The 26,289-nt window shown below is 40.8% G+C and overlaps 1 protein-coding gene across 1 annotated transcript; it reads right to left on the bottom strand.

Annotated features, from left to right (window-relative positions):
- Positions 1-504: 504 nt before the first annotated feature.
- On the bottom strand, positions 505-26,289 carry LOC308085720 (bifunctional polynucleotide phosphatase/kinase-like). The gene is made up of 19 exons (XM_080428994.1): positions 26,042-26,289; positions 24,462-24,582; positions 23,767-23,813; positions 22,895-23,317; positions 21,384-21,533; positions 19,614-19,769; positions 15,659-15,738; positions 13,337-13,394; positions 12,445-12,552; positions 11,522-11,593; positions 10,972-11,020; positions 9,251-9,321; positions 9,061-9,153; positions 7,096-7,192; positions 5,224-5,285; positions 4,117-4,226; positions 3,307-3,394; positions 3,146-3,213; positions 505-1,663 (listed from the first exon to the last, which is right to left on the bottom strand). Exons 2-19 carry the CDS (start codon positions 24,580-24,582, stop codon positions 1,543-1,545), a joined length of 1,974 nt encoding a protein of 657 aa, XP_080285120.1. The 5' UTR covers positions 26,042-26,289; the 3' UTR covers positions 505-1,542.

The raw sequence follows: 26,289 nt of genomic DNA, 5'->3' as shown, positions 1-26,289 counted from the left end.
TTCTCCTTTAAGAAAATACATCATTATGGATTTCATACTCATTTACAGTGCAACTAATGATGTGTACTTCAGCATAAATAATCAGTGTAATACATGTTTTCAAAGGCTTTATTATAGACAGATCTACACACATTTTAGACCATCTTGTTTTGCTTAAACCGTTTCCTGGATGCTTTATACCAGTGGTTCTCAACCTGTGGGGGTCCCGATATGATTTTTGGGGGGGTCCCCAGATGACAGTAAAGTGACAGTTTAAGGGCTGTTAATACCCAATACCGAAATAAAATGATAAAAGACCATTACTGTATCAAAAGTAATCAACAAACTATAGTACTAAAAACTGGTCAAACGTTGGCCAAATTGTCAAATGATATTAGAAAGAGGCAAACATTTTGAAAATAGCCGATCTACAAGCATGTTGCGAGGCATTTTCACAATATTTATCCATGGAACCGAGTCTAAATGTAATGCCTCAACTCCTACGATTCCAAGTGCTTATCAGGGTGGGGGGTCCCAAGTTCAAAAATGACTATTTTTGGGGGTCCCCAGTTCAAATATGATTATTTCGGGGGGTCCCCAGTTAAAATGTGAGTATTTTGGGGGGTCCCCAGTTCAAATATGATAATTTTAGGGGGTCCCCAGTTGAAATATGATTAATTGGGGGTGTCCCCAGTTCAAATATGACTATTTTGGGGGTCGTGGCCTGAAAAGGTTGAGAACCACTGATTTAGGCCACATAGTTTTTCTAATGATCTGAATTCAAAGGCCTCTAGACATGAAACCATATTCCAGGCATACACTTAAAAAATAAACAATATCTTCTTTCATATTGTTGTACCAATACAGCGTACATTGTTTTAACCACATGAACCCTAGCATCTCTTATCCTGGAGGACAAACATCATAGGCAAAAATAGCCGATCTACAAGCTCACAATGTTTGACGCGCTGTGAGCTTGTAGATCGGCTATTTTCGGCCATCAACCAATAGAAAACCATGGCCATACTGCATCATTCTGCCGTCAACCAATAGAAAACCATGGCCAGTCTATAGTGCTATAGAGCACCGTTTCTCAACGTCTGGCCCTGGGACCCACCCGGGGTCCAAAATGGACCCTCGTAATGGTCCAGATGTAGTACAGAAGTACAGAGAGAGTACAAATGGAACAAAATGGACCCTTACCCACTGGAAGAGTGTCGATTGGGGGGTCTCAGAGATTAAAATAAAATTAACTACATCAAGTGGGGGTCCGTGGTCTAATGCATATCAAACTGGGGGTCCTTGAAATGAAAAACAAAAGGTTGAGGATCAGTGAACTAGACTTTACTGGAACCCCACCAATCTACACTGTAAAATCCTCAGTGTTATTTATTTAACTCTGAGATTGAACACATGGAACCGTAAGTGTCCATTTGGTTCCATTTGTAACACTCTCAGAGTTACAGACCTGTAAGGGTCCATTCGGAACCCCCTGGGGGTCTCCGGGAACCCTATGTTGAGAACCAGTGTGTGTGTGTATGTACTAAGGCGCCGGCTGTCCAATCAGCCTTCGGAGAACCGACGGAACAGAGCCTCTGATTGGCTGTCTTTGAATTGAGGGACGAAGTGGACGCGGAGGATCTCCGAGAAGCCCTCCGATAGGTCAGGAGCTACGAAGTGTTTCCTGAAAAGGGGGGGGGGGGGAAATCACACGTTTGATTGGACGATGAAAAACATGCCATTATTAACCCATTAACACATTGGGTGCCAGAGGTTTATTAAAATATTATACGTTGAGTGCCTGCATTTCTTCCATCCACTTGCGTTATACGTTTCATGCTGTGAGAAGCCCCGACGAGGAAGTGCATGTAAACAAAGCGTGCGTGCGAGACGGCGGAGGGTCCCGACTAACGCCTGGAACAATAATATTTCCAACGCGACCCTCCATTGCAGCGTGATCGCCGATCGAAAACGGCTCGTTTCCACCACATTAAAAAGAAATGGAGATATTAAGCTTTTAGTCAAGGAGATAACATTGAAAACGCCGACCGGAAGGATTTTTGACATGGAGCCAGATCCAGCCTCTTCTTCTCAGAAACTCTTTGGGTGATGTCAAAGTTTCGTTTTAGCGCCCCACGTGGCCCACATGTATAAAAATAGAATTGGGTCAAAAACGGTCCGGACCGTTTTCGGCACTTCTCGTTTGGACCCTCAAAAACGGTCCGGACCGTTTTTGGCATTCAATGTGTTAAGACCGGGAAAGCATCTGTCATTTTAGATTTTAACCATTATCTTATACTTATTGGCTATACAAAAAATAGCAGATCTACAAGCTCATAGCGCGGCACTCGCCACGCTATGAGCTTGTAGATCTGCTATTTTTCTTTTTTCATCGTGCAAATCTTTGAATATTTATTTTTATAACATTTGTAACTCAAATCTTTGCTTCTGGGGGATTCTACAAATGTCTTCTAAATCCTAGCAGTTTTTTGGAGAAAAAAAACGTATGTTGCTATAATATCAGTGGTGCTCAAACTTTTCCATGTCAAGGACCCCCAAAATGTATTTGACTGCGGACCCCCATCTCAAAATATGTTGTTCCAGAAGAAGCAAAGATTTGAGTTTAAAATGTTGGCTTAAAAAAAAAAATATATATATATATATATATATATATATATATATATATATATATATATATATATATATATATTTTATTTTTATTTTATTTTATTTTTTATTTTTTTCAAAAATGTTCAAGATTTAAACAAAAATCAGATCTACAAGCTCATGAGCTTGTATATCTGCTATTTTGAATATTGAATAGCCAAAGTGATTAGCCAAAGTATAAAATAATGGTTACACAGTTGCGTTCCCGGTTTTAATGGGTTAAATCACGTTGACATTTACTATGAAAATGTATATTATGGAAGTGATAAGACACTGGTGCTGTATGTTGGTTACATTTAATTAAATTGTCCATCTGTGTCTCGGAAAAGTAGTGAAATTAGCACATCCATACTCTAAATCTACAAAGTAACTAGTAACTAAAGCCTTCACATAATTGCAATGGAGAACAAAATACAATATTTTCCTCTGAGGAGTAGAAGAATAAAGTATTAAAAAAAAGGAAAGTACAGTACTTGAGTAAAATGTACTTAAGTCTTACTTGTAGCTGTGGAAAATCATGTCGTTCACTTTGACATGTTTGGTGTCTGAAGGCGTCATCTCACGGAACTGTGAACGACAGAGTTTAATTACATTAAACAAACACACACTTGTTGTGTTTGGCCTGGCCCCTAGGGGGCGCTATAGAGAGATGGTTCCTACCCTGTTGTTGTGTTTGGCCTGCTCCACAGAGGCAGAGAAGTAGAAACAGCGACAGGAAACTCCTGCTGCCTTCGCCACGTCCACGTATCTGGAAATAGGATCAATTATTATATTATTATATTATTAGCCATGTCTACGTATCTGGATAGAACGCACACACAAAATCACTGGTTACACAGGCACGCAAATATAGACAAAGACATAGATATGCACAGATACAGTAATACACACAGGAGGAAATAATTAGTCACCAGCAGCAGCATCTGTGCATCTTCATAAACATATTAACACATTGAGTGCCAGGTATTATTATCAAAATCATCCTCGAGTGCCAGCGTTTTTTACCGTTTATTGGCGATCTGTTGAGAGCTGCAGAAGCCACAACGAGGACCCGGATGTAAACAAAAGGTGTGCGGGCGATGGGATATCCCGTCTAACGACTGGAACAATAACATTTCTACCGCAATCCACCATTTTAGAGAGAGTGCCTGTCGAAAATGGTTGGTTTTGACAAAAAAAAAAAAAAAGATAGAGCTTTTTCTAAAGATCCCATCATTGGGGCGGATGCACGTGATGTTTTTTGGGATGACGTCACATCCATCCATTCCCTTTTACAGGGTCCTAGGATCATTCCTAAATTGCGTTAGAGCACCGTCTTGTGTGAGAGAGAAAAAACGTAATATATAAAAAAAAGCGTATATATATATACGTTTTCGGCACTCCACGGGTGTATTTGCAAAAACTTATGTATACATTTTTGACACTCATTGTGACACTCATAAACATAGGGTTAATAGTTGGCCGTTTTACCGTTTGCGAGATTCCACGTCCGGGTTGGTGTTGTCCACGGCAACGCTGCGGCCCTCCTTCAGAGCGCGCTCACATGCTGACACGCAGCTCTGCCACGAACCCAGCGTGTCCTGATACATGCACACACACACATTATTATTCATCGACATTACTGGGTTATGTGAATGAAACAAACATGGGAAAACATTAATTCTACTATACTTTGCCACCATAATGTGGAACGCCCTGACAGACATCATCCATTAAAGAATGGCTTCTTTCTAATCTGACAGAAAGCTACAAGTGGAGATAGATAATAAATCCCATTGACATGAGTCCGTTTTTCTCCTCTGTAAATATAGCTACGTGGATTTAGTTGATGACATGTACCTAATGTGTTAATATTCTATGCTCTGTTGATGAATTGAATATAGGACCACAATGGAAACAAGTCCCCAGGATTTTCTTTTGTGTCATCCTTTTAGCCCAGGTGTTTTACTGTACCTCCATGACGTAATATATAAACAAAAAGAAGGGGCTCACACAGTGAAGGATGAAAACTGAGGCTCTTTAGATGCAAAAAAATGTGTCCTTTACATACAAAAGTGCAAAAAGTGACACAGAGAGACGTCTTGGTCTTTAGAGCTGTGGTTCTCAAACTTTTTCAAGTCAAGGACCCCCAAAATGATATGTATTTGGCCGCGGACCCTCATCTAAAAATATTTTCTTCCAGGGACCCCCAGAAGCAAAGATTTGAGCTACAAATGTTTGCTTTAAAATATATATTCAAAGGTTCGCACAAAAATAGCAGATCTATAAGTTCATAACACGGCACTCGGTGCCACGCTATGAACTTGTATATCCGCTATTTTTGAATAGCCAAAGTATAAAAGGTTAAAGTGGTTAAAATGATTGTGATGCTATGTTAACACATTTTGCTGGGGACCCCCTGGAACCCCCCCCCAAGGACCCCTGGGGGTCCCCGGACCCCACTTAGAGAACCAATGCTTTTAGAGCACGTCATCAACTAATAAAGTATTGGATCAATCAGTCAGAAAGTGACTGTTATCATAGTAATGGTTCTGTAGATGCTATGTGTTCAGTGTGAATGTGAATGCCTCCACTCACCCTGTTGACGTAGACGTAGCCCTTTGGAATGACGTGGCTGTGGAAGAACGTGGATTTACCAGCTGCAAAACAACAACAATAGAAGTGATGATTAATCCATTAGGGCCAGGAACGCATCTGTGTAATTTTCTTTTTATTTATTTGGGATATTCAAAAATAGCAGATCTACAAGCTCATAGCGCGGCACTCATGAGCTTGTAGATCTGCAAAAAAAAATTTAGCGTGGAAATTTGTGCAACTCTTTGAATATATATTTTTTTAAATGAAAGCGGACATTTGCAACTCAAATCTTTCCATCTGGGGGGTCCCTGGAACAAAATATTTTCAGATGGCGGTCCGTGGCCAAATACATATCATTGTGGGAGGTCCTTGACAAAAAGTTTGAGAACCACTGATATATAGCAACATAAGTTTTGTTTTCTTCAAGAAACTGTTAGGATTTAGAAGACATTTGTAGAATCCCCAGAAGGAATATGATTTGAGTTAAAAATGTTCGTTTTAAAAATACATATATATTCAAAGATTTGCACACATTTTCTACTGTATATATATATTTTTTTGCAGATCTACAAGCTCATAGCGCGGCACTCGGAAATTGAGCAGCAAAATAAAGATCTAAACAGCAGCACATAAGGAGTGCAACAGCAGTCAGTCAAACTAATCAATGTAATCAATTATAAACAATAATCAATTTTAATTAAATAATTGATGGGGGGGGTACTTTTTTCCCCCCTTGTCATTGATGTAAAAAAAACGGCACCATTTCTGTCTCCTCACTCTGTGTCTCAGAGGAGGCCTGTGGACAGCTCAGAAACCTGTCTCCCAGTGACATCATTGGTAGGCAGGTTTGGTCATTTCAAATGAGATAAAAAAATATTTGTATTTTCTAAGTTTTAATTAATGCGAAAACAATGGCTTCTATTCACACTAATGCCAACTTTCCAGGAATAGAAAGCCAGCAGTTTCTATTAGCTTCAAATCGATGATGTCACTGGTAGGCGGGTTTCTGAACTGTCCACAGCCCTCCTCTGAGTCACAGACCGAGTAGACAGAAACAGTGGTGGAAAAAGTACTCAAATTCTTTACTTAAGTAAAAGTATCAATACTGCAATATAAAAATACTCTGTTACAAGTAAAAGTCCAGAATTCAAAATTTACTTGAGTAAAAGTACAAAAGTATTGGCATCAAAATGTACTTAAAGCACCAAAAGTAAAAGTACTAAATATTTGAAAATAGCCGATCTACAAGCTCACAACGTGTCGCGATGCGACGCGTTGTGAGCTTGTAGATCTGCTATTTTCAAATAGCCTATGTATAAAATAGGTTTAAAGTGGTTAATGTATGTTTCATTATATCATAATTTATATCTGAAAAGTAACTAGTAACTAAAGTTTTCAAATAATTGTAGTGGAGTAAAAGTACAATATTTGCCTCTGAGATGTAGTGGAGTAGAAGTAAAAGTATTGGAAATTGGAAATACTCAAGTAAAGTACAAATACCTCAAAATTGTACTTAAGTACAGTACTTAAGTAAATGTACTTAGTTACTTTCCACCACTGACGTATGGTTTGAAGGTCTACTTACAGGCAGGGAAGCCCACAGATAGAGTAAATAATAAGGTATGGTTTGAAGGTCCACTTACAGGCAGGGAAGCCCACAGATAGAGTAAATAACGTATGGTTTGAAGGTCTACTTACAGGCAGGGAAGCCCACAGATAGAGTAAATAATAAGGTATGGTTTGAAGGTCTACTTACAGGCAGGGAAGCCCACAGATAGAGTAAATAATAAGGTATGGTTTGAAGGTCTACTTACAGGCAGGGAAGCCCACAGATAGAGTAAATAATAAGGTATGGTTTGAAGGTCCACTTACAGGCAGGGAAGCCCACCGCCACGATGACCTCAGTGTGTGTGGTGGTGAGGAGGGAGGAGGGGGGGTCATACAGGCTGCCTGTGGAGTCCAGCTTCCTCTGAAGACAACAAACACACAAAAATACAAAAAAATACAAAATTCAAAGATAGCAGATCTACAAGCTCATAGCGCGAGTGCTGCGCTATGAGCAAATCTTTGAATATATATTTTTAAAGCGTACATTTGTAACTGAAATCTTTGCTTCTGGGGGGTCCCTGGAACGAAATATTTTGAGATGGGGGTCGGCAAAATACATATCTATAAATATTTTCTAGATCCTTCCTAACAGTATGTTGCTATATCAGTGGTGCTCCAACCTTTCCATGTGAAGGACCCCCAAAATGATATGTATTTCGATCTATTGTGTAGTCCTGACTGATACACAATGTGACAATGTCCAGCGTCCATCCAATTAACCTATTAACACATACAGTGCCAAGATCCCGTCTACACGTTCTTTCAAATCCATCGCTTGAGTGCCAGGATTCATAAGAGCCTGTTTACACGTTCTTTTGAATTTTCATTGTTTAATCTGTGATCGCACGGCTGTGTTTATTTCTCATCAACACTTTCGTTTTCCACTTACGTCACACTCACCCGGAGCCGGATGTAAAAAAAAAAAATCATTTCCGGGTCACGTTGTTTTTCTCCGGTGATTTTCGGCCAGAATAAGGAAAAACACGGTTTTTCACACGGTAGAAAAGACAAACGGACAGCTCAACTTCTATTTTCTTTGGTCCGGGTGACTAACAGCCATCGTCGTAGTGTATCACGTCGTTTTCAGGCCGATCAGCGGGCCGGGAATTGTCGAAAACGTCACATCCTTTGAATGACCGGATATGACGTGGGCCTGTTTGGGAGGGGGTGAGCGAGGTGATCAATGTTTGGATGTGCTGCTCTCTACTGGTGGAACAATCGTAGGTGCTTGACAACACAATCAGAGAATGTATTTGAATGAAAAATTACAAAACAAAAAAATTAAAAAACACGCAAATTGCTGGCACAGGGGTGAGTACATTATGAATAAACTCTGGCAGTCAATGTGTTAAGACCTGAAGCCGATTCTACAAATGTCTTCTAAATCCCAACAGTATTCTGAAAAAACGTATGTTTCTATATCAGCAATCTGGGAACCCATCGCCAAATAAAAAGTAAAAACAGCGCCCTCTGCTGTTTTTTACTTATTCACTTGGCTCTGGGCGGAGCTGAACGGACGACCCGTGCTCAGGGAAACCAGGGTTTTGGTCTGCCTTCAGCCTTTCTCTTCCGGTGGTGCAACTATGTTTTAATTCCCACTAACAATATTTCTCCACGGAACACTAACACCACTTCTCCCAGAGAACATGGATCGTTTTGGTTAAAAGCCCACTTGTTTCTATGATGAAAGAGCAATTTAAAATGTTACTAACTTTCCGTGGTTTTGTCGGCTTCGAGGACGCTATTGTTAAATGAGTTTCAGTTTGTTTCCAGTGGGGAAAGAACGGCACACACGTAAATCCCGCCCACTACATTTGATTGGGTAAAGCGCGGCCGGCTTCCTGATCTGATGGCACGCCCACTTGTAGCCAATGCGCACGGGTTGTCAACACGGCTACCGACAGATTCAAGCGCAGCGATGGATCTGTTCTTGAGAGATTACTATATCAGTGGTGCTCAAAATGTGTTGTTCCAGGGACCCCCAGAAGCAAAGAATAGAGTTAAAAATGTTCGCTTTAAACAATATATATTCAAAGATTTGCACACATTTTCAAAAATAGCAGATCTACAAGCTCCTAGCGCGGCACTCGGTGCCGCGCTAGGAGCTTGTATAGCTGCTATTTTTGAATAGCCAAAGTGTAAAATATTTTTTAGCTTTTTAGCTCAAATGAAAAAGTGACACAGATGCGTTCCAGGTCCTAATGGGTTAAGACACGCATCATTTCTCACCGGGTCAAACTCAGGCATGCTGTAGGGGGCGCTCTTCCAGCCCAGGAAGTACTCCTCTGGCGTGTGGAACTGTAGTCCAATGTTCAGAGCAAACTACAAACGAGAGAGAGAGAGAGGAAATATAGCCTAAAATTGTACTTAAGCGCAGTACTTGAGTAAATGTACTTAGTTACTTGTCCGAACTGCTTACCAGTCGGTCACTGCAGGAGAAGTCCTTCTTCTTCTTTCCTGGGGCCCAGTTGACGGGTCTGCCCGCTGCGTCTGATAACACAACATACAGCACATCCTCACTGTCATCACTAGATTTCACTTTTTATTAACAAATGCCCTATGTTTAGACTACGTCGTATGGAGTGGTGTCATGCAGAAGTAGGTCAAAATAGCCGATCTAGAAGCTTACAACGTGGCGCGATGCAACGCGTTGTGAGCTTGTGAATCGGCTATACTGAGATGCCAAAAAATAGTGTGTCATAATCATAAATATTCAACCAATGAAAAGTATTAACAAGAGCTTGTGACTAAATAATAACTACATTGGATATATTTTTTTTCCTGAAAGGCAACAGTTCTGGACATACAAGGTTCCCAGCCGACAGAGACAATTTGCATTGATACACAGATAAAATAGATATTCTTTATTAGTCCTTATACAGAAATTCCTTTTGCGTCAGGCGGCCGTCAGGACACAGAAATCACACAATACAACAACAACAAATTTACACTACACATCCCTTGCAGAGGAAATGGTAGGCTACCACTACCAGTCATGGTTAAGGAGAGATATCACTCATGCACAGAACTGAGATATTTTCTTCAAAAGTTCTATACTATATAGGGGTGTGCCGATATATCGTGACGATATGTATCGTTTTGGAAAAAAAAAATATCGTTTTGATTTTTTTTTTAATTAATAATAATCAGGCATGCAAACAGCCCCGAGGTGAAAAGGGTGACAACATGTTGTTTTTCGGGTCAGGTGTCACACTATTGCCCTATTTGGATTAAAAACGGCTATTGTAGATGAAAAGCTACAAGTTTGCGTCTGAATAATGCAAAAACAGAATTATTTGTTCTCCCCCATATATTTTCTTAATAAAAAAGTGCGTATCGTATCGTATCGAAATCGTATCGAAGTTGTGAGCCAAATATCGTATCGTATCGTTTGGTGAAATTAGTGTATCGGCACACCCCTAAATACTGTACTTGTGGGGGGAAATGATCTCTGAGCTTGTAACTTGTCCTACTATGTATACTACATAAAGGTGAAATAAAATGCACCATGTGTGACGTTATTCAAATGGAGTTCCGCCAATAAAAAAAATCCCCATTACACCCCTGAATATAAGTACCAGGGTCTCATACATTGATGTCATACTATCAAGTTGTACCCCAGCTAAGCGCTCGGGTGGAGCAGTGGTAAAGTCACTGCCCACCACCACGGAGGTTGTGGGTTCAAATCCACCGTGGTGCATCCGGCTTCTGTCGAGCGTCACTGTACACGAACACAATTGGCCCGTGTTCGGGGGAGGGAAGCCGGGCGGGCAGGAGGGTGATAATGGTCATTACATGTACTCCTACGGGCTGGGGGGGGGGCGGCACCTGTCAACGGGGAGTGTTGGGCGGGAGGAGAAGGACGGAGGCTCTACGTCCTCCTGCTGGGGGCTTCCTCACTGGCAGGTGAGTCAGTAGGATACGACAGCAGTGACAAAACACAGAAATGTGTGTGGGGAGGAATTAATTGGCATAACGACTAAATTGGGGAGAAAAAGGGGTAAAAAAGATTGGCTACTCAATTATTATTTTTGTATGTACCCCAGCTATCTTGAGGGTTACAATGATAATGGAGTTTGCTTTTATTACTCACATAGTGACCTGTAACAACAACATTAGTTATAATAAACACGCTCCTACCTCCCACATAGAAACTCTGTCCGTTATCAACAGACACTCCACCGTTAGCCTGAAAAGACACACGCACACACGCACGCACGCGCGCACGCACACACACACACACACACACACACACACAGTTATAAAACAACATGCAAACACCTCTTGTTATACGTCTATCTATTCCTGAGATATGGCCCATTATGTATGTTTGACTTTGAATCGTTTTTTCGTTTTGACCCAAACGTTACTGATCATCATTCCCACTCAAACAAACCAGCCGACCAACAAGAGTCTATATACTATACTTGTGAAGGACTTAGACACATTGAGATTGAAAGTGGTCAATTTCACTATAATTTCAGCAGCTGAAGGTAATCTAATGAGAGAATATACAGTATAAGACTGACCATTCAGATGTGTGTGTGTGTGTGTGTGTGTAAAGGAAAAAAGTACCTTAAAATTGTGCTTCAGTACAGTACTTAAGTAAAAGTAGATCTACTTAGTTATCTTCCACCACTCTGTGTGTGTGTGTGTGTGTGTGTGTGTGTGTGTGTGTGTGTACACATACCTTCTCACACAGGTGATCCCACATCCCCGTCACTGGTTTCCTGCAGATACCTGGACCAGCTGCTACAAACACCTACAATACACACACACACACACACACACACACACACACACACACACACACACACACACACACACACACACACACACACACACACACACACACACACACACACACACACACACACACACACACACACACACACACACACACACGTTTATCCTGTATGAGCTCTCCGTCCTGGCTAAATAAGTTAATATAGTGTCACAATATATCATCACAAGTTAAAATAGCGTTAGTATACCGGCACTCATAGCGCGGCTAGTGCCGCAGATCTATGAGCTTGTAGATCTGCTATTTTTTTTTTAATCGTGATCTGGGAACGAACCTCACAGGTCTCTGAATATCTGAACCAGACGGGTTTCGGAAAACAAAATTCACAGGTCTATTATTTTGGACCCATGAAGAGATCTAGTCCAGACAGGACTAACCTGTACAGGCAGTTGTAGTTTACTTATCCTTATTACCTCTACAGGTAGTTGTAGTTTACTTATTATTATTACCTGTACAGGCAGTTGTAGTTTACTTATCCTTATTACCTCTACAGGTAGTTGTAGTTTACTTATTATTATTACCTGTACAGGCAGTTGTAGTTTACTTATCCTTATTACCTCTACAGGTAGTTGTAGTTTACTTATTATTATTACCTGTACAGGCAGTTGTAGTTTACTTATCCTTATTACCTCTACAGGTAGTTGTAGTTTACTTATTATTATTACCTGTACAGGCAGTTGTAGTTTACTTATCCTTATTACCTCTACAGGTAGTTGTAGTTTACTTATTATTATTACCTGTACAGGCAGTTGTAGTTTACTTATCCTTATTACCTCTACAGGTAGTTGTAGTTTACTTATTATTATTACCTGTACAGGCAGTTGTAGTGTGTCGAGGATGTCCTCTACTTTGGACTTGAATACTTCAGGTCTCAGTTTACCTCTGGCGATCCCCATCTGGTTGGTGAAAAACACAACCTGACACACGCGCGCACACATGCACACACACACACACACACACACACACACACACACACACACACACACACATACACACACACACACACACACACACACACACACACACACACAGCGTATCATAATTTTTTTCCTGCACCTATGGGTGCTTGGACTGACATGCACAAGGACACTTTTTGACGACACAATTTGCACATACTGTACACATATGAAAGGATGCAATGGAAATAAGCAGCTGGCTTGTTTTGTGTTTTATCCTTTTGATAATGGTGTGACAATGTATGTATTTTGTTTTATTATCAACAAAGAAGTCAGAGTCAAAGCGTTAGAACTTAGAACACAAACTGACATGGGAGAGAACACACACAGAGTTAGGGAAGCACATATTTTCTTTAAAAAAAAGTATTACAAGGTCTACATATACATCCTCTTAAGTAACACTGCCATGTCATGTATCAGGCGAGATGTAGGCTGCCCTAGCGTGTCTCATATCTGGCATAGAGGGGCGGGTTCAAAATCTCCAGAGAAAAATTCCGTGAGATCCCATTGGTTCACCGATCTGTCCGTCAGCCCCCACCCCGCCCCATGCCCCTCCTCCTCCCCAACGTGTAGCATTGAGAGCCCTGACGTCACAACATTTGGAGCGACGCCCACTGCACTCTGGTTGGTTGGGGAAATGATTTCTAACTCTTATTAGAGTATGTAAAAACATTTGCCATGCATGTTATGTGGCCGTAATTCATTTTGGTGTCAGTATTTCAAAAGGTGTTCCTTCTCTCCTCACCTTGTATCCTTTCTTCAACAAGCTGGCCAGCCTGGGCTTAATCTCTGGAAACAGCATCCTGTTGAGAATCAACAAGGTTTATTTGTCACCAGTCACACACGTACAAGCAGTGAAATGCGACTGTGGCAAGGTCAACAAATACTATGCTGACAACAATAACATCAACAATAATACATTTTAAAAAGGATATAGCCCTGTGAGCAGTCCTACAAACCAAACAACATCAGAGGGCCGTTATAAACTGTACCTTATTACACGGCTTGGTGTAATAATTCAGCTGTGTGTTATTTAAGCAATATTACACGAGAGGGTGTGCTTTACCGTCATTATTGTCACGCCTGTGATGCGGTCCAGGAACGAGGCGCAGCCGAGTTCCGCGTCCGCATCACAGAAGTGACAATAATGTAAGGTAAAGCACACCCTCGAGTGTAATATTGCGATTATACAACAGTTACCAACAAAACACATCCAAATGTATTCATATTGTGGGGCAATTCATAATTAAAAAAAATCGCTTATCCGTTTCCCTGTAAAGAGAAGAGTTTATTTGACTGAGACAAAATAGTCCCTGTGGCAGCGCAGCACTCTGTCTCTCTGACTCTCGTCTCATCAACACAGCTGATTCCAGTAGGCTATATGCTCCGTCGTACGATCGTGTTACGTGGCCAAAATAACTGATCTACAAGCTCACAACGCGTCAAGATGGCGATGCCTTGTGAACTTGTAGATCGGCTATTTTTGCCGTGCGATACCTTCGTACGATAAAGTATAACATACACTGGACTGTTAACGAAATGGGAGTAATTTTACTTTAACACAGGAGGATATTTATACAGTATGGATGTTACCATTGAAATAAAGCACACTTTTTTCCAGTTATTCCTTTTATTATAGGATTTTAGGCGATTTAGTGTGCTCTCTTCTAACCATTGATCAACAGTAAGTCCACCAAATAAGTCAAAATTAACAACATAGTCCATCTTGCGTAGCTGTTTGTTCTCCGCCCGGTGGCGGCGGTGGGTACTGTCTGTTTGTTTTCCTACGTGGGACAGTCACAGCGTGACTTCACAGCACAGCTGTGTCATATAGGTCTAATCAGGTGCGGACTGCAGTGCGGAGTGATTTATTTAATGTGATTGACCGTGATATGATGCTGGTTTGAATCACGGCTAGAAAGCTATTTCAACCAATCAGATTGCTTGGTCGGAACTACCTGTTGTATAATTCTTGATAATGACCGATGAGCTCTATAACAGACCGCTGTCTAATCAGAGACTCAGAGCACCTGCTCATGTCAACCTGCAGCGCTTGATTTTGTGCCGTATCCAACATGACAGCCATGTAAACACACACCATGTCATTAACAACTAAACGTTGCTCTAAAGAATGTTTTTGAAAACATTTGAAGCGAGAATTAGACAATACAGTAACCGAATATTGGTTCTGTTTGATCAACACCTCCTTGTTTTCCGCCTAGCGCAACGCTTATGGAATACTTTAATTACAGTAAGCAATGAAATTACTTTTGGGTCAATTTATTCATTTATTTATTAAGTATAAGGAGATTCTGTCCGACAAAACAGAATAATCCCCACACCAATTAGCTCTACCAGTTCAGGTAGGGCAGGATTTTTAATTTGTAAACATTTAAATGGATTTTTAATTTGTAAACATTTAAATGGATTTTTAATTTGTAAACATTTAAATGGATTTTTAATTTGTAAAAGATGGTAACATTTCGAGCCATACGGGTTCTTCCTCACACTTCAGAAGTCTGGCTGTGGGATGGTGTGGCTCGTAGGGCATTAACGAATAGTGATTTATGGTATTCGAATTATTCGACCCAAAAGTATTCGAATAGTCGATTATTCGGTTTGATTATAAAAATATTTTTATTTATTTTTTTTTTATTTATTTTTTCAATTACATTGATGACTCGACTCAAGGAATGCGAGTTGACGTCACACCAGATCTCACAGCTGCGTGTCTGCTCTAGAAAAGCCACTAAAAAAAAGAAAAAATCTTTTTTTTTTTCCGAATAGTCGAATAGTGGTTTGATAGTCGAATAGTCGGTTTGATATTCGAATATTCGAATATTCGACTATTCTGTGAATGCCCACTGGCTCGAAATGTTACCGACTTTGAAACTTAAACGTCCTTTCTAACAGTAGCTGTACGTTGTGTGTGGATTTCTCTGATTTGATGTCACTATGGATGTTATGGATCCAGCAGCCGTTCGATGTTGGCAAATGATGGTTGTAGCTGACACATATTAGATTCATTCATTAACACATTTAAGTGAATTAAGAAGTGATGACATACCTCCAATCATCTGGTGCATTGGGAAACACTTTTCCAGATTTGGTGACGATGATGCAACCATCAATGTCAAAGCCTGCAATCTGGAGGAGAAATAATACCAGCATGACACCACCATTAACTAAGCATTTTAGACAGACAGACAGGCCTAAACTCATGAGGACATTTTAGACATTTTTTAAAACCTTTTTTGTTTGCCTGAAGGTCTTTGACTGAAAAGTTGTCCTTATCGTGCAAGTGTAGACAGTGAGCGGGTTATTTTATTGTTTTCTAAACCGTTTTTTGTTTGCCATTTTCAACCCTGATCTTGTGGTGCTGTGGCCTATGGTGTTGTGCTGGAAAATAGCCGATCTGCAAGCTCACGACGCCTCTCAGTGTGACGCGTAGTGAACTTGGAGATCAGCTATTTTCTAAGTGTACTACAGTAAGTACATAAAGTAGTATTACTCAGGTATAAGTCTAACCGCAACCCCTATACGGCACCTAACCACTAAGGGCCCCATTCTGTGGCAGTTTTTTCCCCGTTAAATCGGGATAATGGACCTGCGCCGCCCCAATAGGTTATTCTAGCACCTGCTCTACCCGTCACCATTATGCCGACGCCGTTATTTGCGCATGGAGGTGTGCCCGTGGGCGTGTTGTTGCTATATCCCCCACATTGAAATTCTCAACCCACACATGGGTACGGCTTGGGGAGGGGGGATAGTGGATTCTAAAAGCACCCGCTGGTTCATAAAATCACCCGTCAAGTGCACACAGACACTACAATGGCTTTGTGCGTTGGACCATGAGCCGTGTTGCCAGCCTTGGCGAGAAATAAGCAACCGCAGTCCGCAGGTCTATGAAAACAAAAAGAACCAACTATAAGGCCACATGAGCACTTCAAACTACTAACTAGAGCTTTCATATCCCCTAAATATTTCAGCCCGGCTCGACTAATAATTGACAAATTAGACCCAGCCCAGCCCGTCAGTAATTTTTCTAAAGAAGCCTTATTTCTCATTAAATCTTGGTAATTCGTTAACTCTTCCAACAGTCTATATTTTATTTAAAAAACAGCTTGGAGCAAATAGGGCTATATAAATATATACACTGCCCCATAACCATTTTAAAAATGATTATGGTATATGTCCAATCCAATGTTACCTTCTAGGCTACTGCCCGGCCCGCTGCCTGTGGTCTCATCTGAAGAAATAATCCAACATTTACTTTGAGGTGAAAAAGACATGAAGAAAGCTCAATAGTCTGAAGATGTCATGTTATGGTTTAAACTTTAAAGGGAGCTCGATCTGCTGCGTCATGACAAGACAGCTGAGTGATTTGACCTATATTGCGTTGCGCTGCCCTGTTGATTAATTATTTGGCATCAGCTGTGCAAGAATATATAACTATTTTAAATGGCTTTCATATACTCTTGGGGATCTGACTAATATGACAAGTTGCTTATTGTGAACACAATAGCGTACGCTACAAATTAATTTATATGTGAATTTATTTGGATGTAAAAAAAACGTAGACCCGGTGCCGCCGGTGCCGACGGGCCGGGTCGGGTCCCGTTGGGTTTGGGCTAAAATCTTAAGCACTTACATTTTTTATAAGATGATAAGATCATCTAGTGTGATTTTCATTTTGGCTACTGTCTCATTAAACCCATGATGCAGTGAATATTATATTATAGCCTATATTATATATATTAGCCTATATTATTATTATATTCCCCGCGTAAACGCTACGTTCATGACCCCCCAAAATAACCATATTTGAACTGGGGACCCCCCCATTTTGTTTGACTCGGTTCCACAGATAAATATTGTGAAAATAGCAGATCTACAAGCTCGCCAGGCGTTGGGTGCTCCATTGTGGTCTCGACCCACAGGTTGAGAACCACTGCATTAAAAGCTCCAAGCAAGTTACATGTCTAGTATGTTGTTGACCACGTAATGTAATATTTTTGGTTTAGTGTTAGGCTTCTCCGTGGCGCGCGCGCCTCATTGCATGCTGTCCAAAATAACAGATCTGTAAGCTGTCGACAGACATGACGCAGCGCCGTTGATAGCTTGTATGTCTGTTATTTTGGGTAGGTAGGCGACGCACATATGCATCGCAGCAATGTGTCTGGGTTTGAGAGGCTTTGATTGATGTAAACTTAAAGTTTAGCTCTGTTCGGGATTACTGAACAAAGGTGGATGATGAAAGATAACGGGGACAATATGGATGTAAGTTAACTTTAACTGCGTCACTTCAGAGGAAACTATGGAGCTACTACAGAGATGTTTACACACCCCTGGAATCCATTAGAACGGTGGAAATAGAACAATACAGCCAACGTGAGTACATAGGCTATAGACCTTTCCTAAAACTGTCCAATTTAGTATACCCATGTGCTACTGTTTGTCTGTGTACCACGAAGGAGCGTTGTCGCAACATGATGTAATTAATTATTTGGGAGCAGCTGGTGTGTACCAATAGTATACATATTTTAAATGGCTTTCATATACTATTCCGGATCTGACTAATATGACAAGCTTATTGTGAACACAATAGGCTACAAATTAATATAAAAATGTATTTGGATAAAATAAAAAAAAAGAAGGAAAACAAGCCCAATGTGGCTTACAATAATCAGACCAGGCAACAGTGCAGACAGGTAGATAGGCTAGAGCATATATTGGATCGGGATGACGGCTAGCGCAGTCTTCTCTTAAAGGCAATGGCTTCTGGCACGGTGATTGGTTTTATCATTGTAACGCCCAAACCACACCTATGCATAATGTAACGGGTAGCTCAGGTGTTTGGCGGGTGAGAGGGGTGCCATAGAATACCGAATTTTGCGGGGAAACGCCTCTTGCCTAGTCCGAAATCCGAAATTAGTGGTTTGTTCAAATCTGGCTCTGAATAGAGCCCTAAGTGTCTAATCCTAAACGCTAAACTGAACCTCTCTTGTGAGAACCAGGAACATGGTCCTTACATTTCATTTTCATTTCAAACCTTTATTTATGCTCGAAAGGCACTGAGCTTATTGTTTTAAAACAATTACAAACAGATACACAATGGAGCATCATCGTGGATTTGAACTGTGCAAGTGATGGCATAGAAACCAACTTTAATTCCAGGAGTTGGGGGCATTAAACCATTCAGACCGGGAACGCATCTGTGTCATTTTAAGATTTATTTTCAAAAAAATAGCAGATATACAAGCTCATAGCGCGGCTATGAGCTTGTATATCTGCTATTTTTGAAAAATCGTGAAAATGTGTGCAAATCTTTGAATATATATATTTAAAACGAACATTTGTTACTCAAATTTTTGCTTCTGGGGGGGTCCTGGAACAACATAGTTTGAGGTTTTTTTTTAAACAAAATAAATCATTTTTTATTTTTCAAAAAACTGTTAGGATTTATAAACATTTTAGAATTGGCCTCAGGTCTTACTAGACCTGGAATGCATCTGTGTCACTTTAGATTTCTTTGGCTATTAAAAAAATAGCAGATATACAAGCTCATAGCGCGGGACAGAGTGCCACGCTATGAGCTTGTAGATCTGCTATTTTTGAAAAATCTTGAATACCTTATATATTTTTCAAAAGGTTAGGATTTAGAAAACATTTTTAAGAATCGCCTCAGGTCTTAATGGGTTAAAAGAAAAGGAGGATTTGCCAGACTCAGTGTGCGCCCTGTAGGGATGTTAAAGTAAAACTATGTCTTTGATCTTGTGCTCTCAGGACAGCATCTCAGTGTCTACTTCATAAATTCTACTATACTTGTGTGGACATTTGGTTCTCACAGGTATAGTAATACAGCCACACACACACACACACACACACACACACACACACACACACACACACACACACACACACACACACACACACACACACACACACACACACACACACACACACACACACACACACACACACACACACACACACACACACACACACACACACACACACACCTTGTCACTGCCCTTGACTCCAGCAGCAGTGTAGAGCATCATGGCTCCTATCTGCTGCCAGCTGCTCTTGGTGCAGGCTGATGAAGATGAAGATGATGAAGATGACTGCTGGGCGCCGCCATTGCTGCTGCCCGCCATGGCCTGCTCTGCCATCTCCTGTTAAAGTAGGGATGGGTTATACAGGGTTGGGATCCGGAACCGGGAGGAACCCGATCCAACATTGAGGATCTGGAATCGGTTCCATCATCACATTTGGAACCGTTTCCGGAACCGGTTTTATCTACACTGTCAGAGCTGCTATGTGGACTTCACCTCTGATATACAATTACTATACTAGTGGTTCTCAAACTTTATTTAACCCATTTAGACCTGAGGCCCATTCTAAAAACACCTTTTAAATCCTGAAGTTTTCTGAAAAACTGAAAAACATATGTATTAAAAATGTACAGCAAATGTATGTTGCTATATACTGTACATAGCAACAAGAACCCCAAAAGGGGTTCCCGTCCTGAAAGGTATAGTTACAAATAGGGGTTCCCGCCCAAAATGGGTTAATTATAAGGACCACTATATCTGAGAGTGTACGAATGGAACCAAATGGACCCGTGAGGGTCCATTTGGTTCCATGTGTACACTCTCAAGAGTTATAGACCTGTAAGGGTCCATTTGGTTCCATGTGTACACTCTCAGAGTTATAGACCTGTAAGAGTCCATTTGGTTCCATTGTACACTCTCAGAGTTACAGACCTGTAAGGGTCCATTTGGTTCCATTGTACACTCTCAGAGTTACAGACCTGCCAGGGTCCAACGTTAACTGAAGTAAATAGTATTTACTATTACTAGTACAATTGCCCTGAAAATACAGGTGTCTAAATGAACCAAACACAACGGTCCCTGTAAACTAACGTTACATCAGTTCATTGTAAACTTGTGATGAACAGCATCCTCTCATGTGTTTAATCCATGACAACACAATAGAAAGCAGTAGCAGTTAAAAGCTTGTTGTAAGCTTTATTAATAAGAAACGTCCCTTGAATGATTTAGGATTTTATCCATTCGGATTCTTTCGTTTATTTATTTGTATGTATGTTTGGGTCTTTTCTGCCTTTATTAATAGTACTACTACTGTACAGTGGAGATTTGACAGGAAGGAGGAAAGAGTCGGGGAGTGACACGCAGCAATGGTCCGTCGGCGCTCGGGAATTGAACCCGGGACTCCCTGTCAGGCTGCATCACACGCCTATATATGGTGTGCGCATTAACCACTAGGCCAGGGGTCTCCAACAGGGGGTCCGAGACCCCTAGGGGGTCCTCAGAGTTACTACAGGGGGTGACAGGATATGTGTTTATGTTAGATCTACAAGCTCTTGTAGATCGGCTATTTTCGGCAAAAAGGATTGGTGTGTGGAGGTAAAAAAAGAGCAGACCAAGTACAGATCCAAATGTCAAGTTTATTATTAAGTATTGAGGGTTTAAGTGGTTAAATGTCTGGGAAACATTATAAAAAACATTGATGATACTGCTGTCAAACAAGTGTATGAAGCCATCTATGAAATCTATGAAAAAGTTTAATCTGCAGGTTTATACAATATGTAGTGGGGGGGTCCCTGCTTCATCATCTCTCTCTCGGCTAAGGGGTCCTTGGCCTTATAAACGTTGAAGACCCCTGCACTAGGCCATGGACCCGATTCTTCCGTTCTTATGGGCACCCAGCACCCGGCAACTTGGTTCGGTTCTTACTTGGAACCAAATGTCGACACCCAACCCTACCTGCAAGTGTCTCAGCTTCTCCTCGGCCAGTCTCTCCTCCTCTTCCTCCTCCTCCTCCACCTTCATCTCCTCGTCAGACTCCTTCTGGTGTCTCCTCTGGCGTTTCACGTCCTCCTCTCTCCCCTCTGGGCTCAGTGACCTCTTAGACGACTGAAGACAAACTCTGTGTTAGCCACTTAAACCATATGCTGTATACTTGAACATGTTTGCCTATTATACAGGGTTCCCACATATTTTTACCAATTAATTTTCAAAACTTTTCCAAAGTATTCAACCCTATTTCCAGGCCTATAGCAATCATACTGTGCTCTTACATCAGTGTGCTATATTAGCCTAAATTAGACTAAATACCTCTTTGGTCAAAAAACTAGAGGGAGCGTTAACAACGACCTGGTACCATCCACCCATAAAACAAACATGGGCAAATTCTCCTTCTACAGCACTGCCACCCAGATTTGGAATAGTCTAACGACCCCATCCCTCAAAAAAATGCAGTTTGCTGGGCTAATTTAAAACAGCCTTAAAAACTCACCTTTCTGGAGGCCAAAGGAGGAGGTAGTACCCCCCCCCCTAATTTTTTTGTACATATGTTATTTTTATTCCTGCATTTTTGTTTTGTTTGTACATATAGTGTTATTTTTTTCTGTATTCTTTTGTTGATATTTGAACTGTTTGGTTGCTACTATATATGTCTATGAAATGAATACCAAGGACCTCAATGGAAACAAGACCGCAAGGACTTTTTTGGACGGACCTCTTAGACAAAGTATTATAAATGTAATTGTGCCGTTTACATGAATAAAATATTAAAATCAATCAATCAATCAATCAGCCAAGACAGACTCGAGCGAAGGTGTTACGTGACAAAAAGAACAGATCTTCAAGCCAACAACGTACCATGGTGCAACATATTATTTTTGTCATGCGACGTCCTGTATACATCAGGCCGTACTCACAAAGATCGTGCAGCGCAGCACTACATTTTACCATGTTACATATTTCACGTAATACTACACGTTTTTATGAACAAAATCAATAGCCAAAAACATTTCCAAACATTTTCCAAAACATTTGATCAATTCCAAACCTTTTCCAGGCCTGGAAAACTGTTTTCCTGATCTAAAAATATTTACTGCCTCTCCTATCCTACCATCAGTAATCATACGGAGAGTTGGCAGTGCCCTGGATCGAACCCATAACGTGTAAAAAAAATAAGAATCTACCGATTACTCACCCCATGGAGACTTGAATTCATGGACATTTTTGGTCGCATTCCTAAGCCAATAATTTGATGACCTGCGGTCTCTCCGGTAAGAGACTCAAAGCAGACTCTTTGAGTCTCCTACCGGAGTTATTAGCATCTTTCCTCCGGTCAAATTATTGACTTAGGAATGTCACAAAAACAAAAAAATCTCCATGAATTCAATGCTTCATGGGGTGTGTGTGTAATTGATCGAAAATGTGTAATTTTTTGGGTGAACGACTCCTTTAAACCACTCACTCCTCCTTACCTTCCTGGGAGAAGCAGAGAAGAAATCCTTGATGTTGCGCTTGGACCACACACTGGACGGAGGAGGGTCTTTGTCCCTGGACCCCACAGTGGACGGAGGAGGGTCTTTGTCCCTGGACCCCACACTGGACGGAGGAGGGTCTTTGTCCCTGGACCCCACACTGGACGGAGGAGGGTCTTTGTCCCTGGACCCCACACTGGACGGAGGAGGGTCTTTGTCCTTGCCGTTCCTGCCTTCCTTGGTCTTGTCTCTGGCTTTCAGGGACTTGTTCTCTGTAGAGGCCGTTCCGTTGGAGCTGAGCGCGTAGTGCAGGGTGAACGGGTGCTGCTGGTTGACCAGGTACAGGCTCCCTAAGTGGGTCAGTTTACCAGACTGACCCCGGCCCAGCTTCTCACTGCTCAGGAAACTGGGGTTGGGGCCCAGCTGTGGGGGAAACGAAAAGTTTTTTATGTGGATGTTGGATTAAACCACTTAACCCTTTAAGACCGATTCTACAAATGTATTTTTCTGAAAACATATGTTGCTATATCTGTGGTACTCAAAACTTTTTTATGTCAAGGCCTCTTGGCTTCCCCATCAATGATGTCACTGGTAGGCACAGACCAAGTAGACAGAAATGGTACCGTGACTGTCTTACAATGAGCATTAGTGAGGACCAATTATAAATGGGTGAAGTCATCCTTTAATAAGCTAGTAACAGGTGGTTAAGATGTGATCATACTTGAGTAACCACATAGGAAGTTAAATCAATGTTATTATTACATGATAGGTCAATAAACTAGTAACCAGTAACCACATAGGAGGTTAAATCAATGTTATTATTACATGATAGGTTAATAAACTAGTGACAGGTGGTTTAAATGTGATCATACCTGGGTAACCAGTACATCCTGGTCTTTGTAACAAGCCACAAGCTTCACTAGGAAACAATGAGTAATGCTGTTATTCAATACATACAGTACCAACACATACATACATACACTCACACACACAAGTTTTTATTACTATCATCAATGCCACTTTTACGATTTGTAGCCATTTTAAATCCTAACTCTAATGCCCCAAAATAGCCGATCAACAAGCTCACTTGTAGATCGGCTATTTTCAGTGCGAAACACCAGCGTGAAACTAAGTATAACTAAGTATTGACTGCTACCTCCAAAATACCTCAGGGATTGAACCATCTACTAGATCTAGATTCCTTATGGTGAACCTGAAAAGTGAAGAAAAGGCCGCTCATAGCCACGGTGCAGGATCATTTATTAAATGAACACCACCTGCATCGTGGCTATGAGTGTGTTTGGCCTTTTCTTCACTTTTAAGACTTATTTACCAGCAGCACCTCATCAACACTGGTGTGTCAACCTAACTCTAAAATTCAGGTTTAACCATAAAACTACCATTTCTCTTGTGAGGAACAGGAAAATTATGTCCTTGCGAATCAAATTCAACTATACGTGTCAGGGGACCTCACAAGACAGTAAAACATCAAACACACACATATTTTAATTTGCACCACTATATAAACATGTTTTCCCAAGAAGGTCTTTTGTTGGACTTGTTGTACCTTGGTGTCTGGAACACTTCTTGTCAGTGACCCCTGTCTCTGGTCCTCGGCCCAGAATGACCGCACGACCGTCCGGTAAGGAGATGCTGACTCCGCCCACTGCCACCAGTGTGCACGACATCTGAGGAGAGAGCAACGTTAAAGGTGCTTTAAGTGATATGTTTGTGTTAACCCATTAAGACCTGAGGCCGCTTCTAAACATTTTCTAAATCCTAACAGTTTTTCGGAAAAAAATGTAAAAAAATAATTTTCACGATTTTTCAAAAATAGCAGATCTACAAGCTCGTAGCGCGGCACTCGGTGCCGCGCTATGAGCTTGTATATCTGCTATTTTTGAATAGCCTAAAGAAATCTAAAAGTGACACAGATGCGTTCCAGGTATCAATGGGTTAAAATAATGTGCTAAATATCTCTATATTGTGATATATTGTACTTTTACTCCATTACAATTATTTAAAAAATTGAGTTACTTGTTACTTTTGATTATTATTAAAAAACATACATCAACCACTTCAGGCCTATATACATTTCAGCCATTTGAAAATAGCCGATCTACAACTTCAACAAATCACAATGTGTCACGATGCGACCGCATTGTGAGCTTGTAGATCTGCTATTTTCTCAAGATTTTTATACAGTTTATACATTTGAAAATTTTAAATTTTTACTTTCTACTTTTGGTACCAACAATAAGTACATTTTGATACCAATACTTTTGTACTGTTACTCAAGTAAATCTTGAATTCCCTGACTTTTACTTGTAACAGAGTATTTCTACATTGCAGTATATTGATACTTTTACTTAAGAAAAACACGTGAGTACTTTTTCCCACAACTGTATCTACCCCACAGGACCCAAACTTACACAAATAAATTATGAATAATAATTAAAAAAGGGGACAAGCTAGCCTTAGATCAAGACTATCGTAGATGTATTTAATCGATTTGTTTTAATCTCTACCAAACTTAGCGACCGCGCCCCCCCCCCCCCCAGTTTGCCCTGGAATCTCACCAGTAAAGCCCGTATTTCTCCAAACATGTACAAATGCAAAATATCAGGTGCTTTACCCGCTTGCCCCAAATGTTAACTAGGTGTCCGGTGTGCTTGTGCAATGTATTAGTCCATATTTGTCAATAAAGAAGTGTTTTAATACCGTCTGTGGCCGAACACCATTTTTCCAGAGTTTACATTGAGTGTAATTCCGGCTTTCACCAGATGCGCTCCGTCACTACCACCCATTGGTTACTTAACCGACAGAATCGGCCACAGACGGGATTAAAATTGAAAAATATGGACTAATACATTACACAAACACACCGGACACCTAGTTAACATTTAGGGCAAGCAGGTAAGCACCTTATATTTTGCATTTGTACATGTTTAGAGAAATACGGGCTTTGGAGCTGACAATACAGGGCAATCTGGGGGGGGGGTGTAGCTAAGACTGGTAGAGATTTAAAAAATAAATAAATAAAAATCGATCAAATACATCTACGAGAGTCTTGATCTAAGGCTAGGGATAAGCCTATGTATTAATGACCCATACAAAATGTAATAAAAAAGTATGACTTTACTGTACCTTCAACACTCTGTACTTCAAAACCTCAGCAATGTGAGTTTGTTGAGCGTTTGTGAGAGAGATAACTTTGTAAACAAACACACATAACCATACATACAGAGCTGTGGTTTATAGTTAACGTACTAGGAGGATTGCTTATTACTCTGGTAAACAAACTGTGTTTGTTGTTAGAAACTGTTTAATTGAACGAATGTATTATTATTAATGTGTTTCTGTTGACACGACACAAAGCTCTGCCGCTGCTGCTG

Source organism: Gymnoscopelus braueri, assembly GCF_963280865.1.
Source record: "Gymnoscopelus braueri genome assembly, chromosome: 5".
NCBI lineage: Eukaryota > Metazoa > Chordata > Actinopteri > Myctophiformes > Myctophidae > Gymnoscopelus > Gymnoscopelus braueri.
The sequence above is the reverse complement of the archived record's forward strand: the minus strand, read 5'-3'. Positions and strand labels throughout refer to the sequence as shown.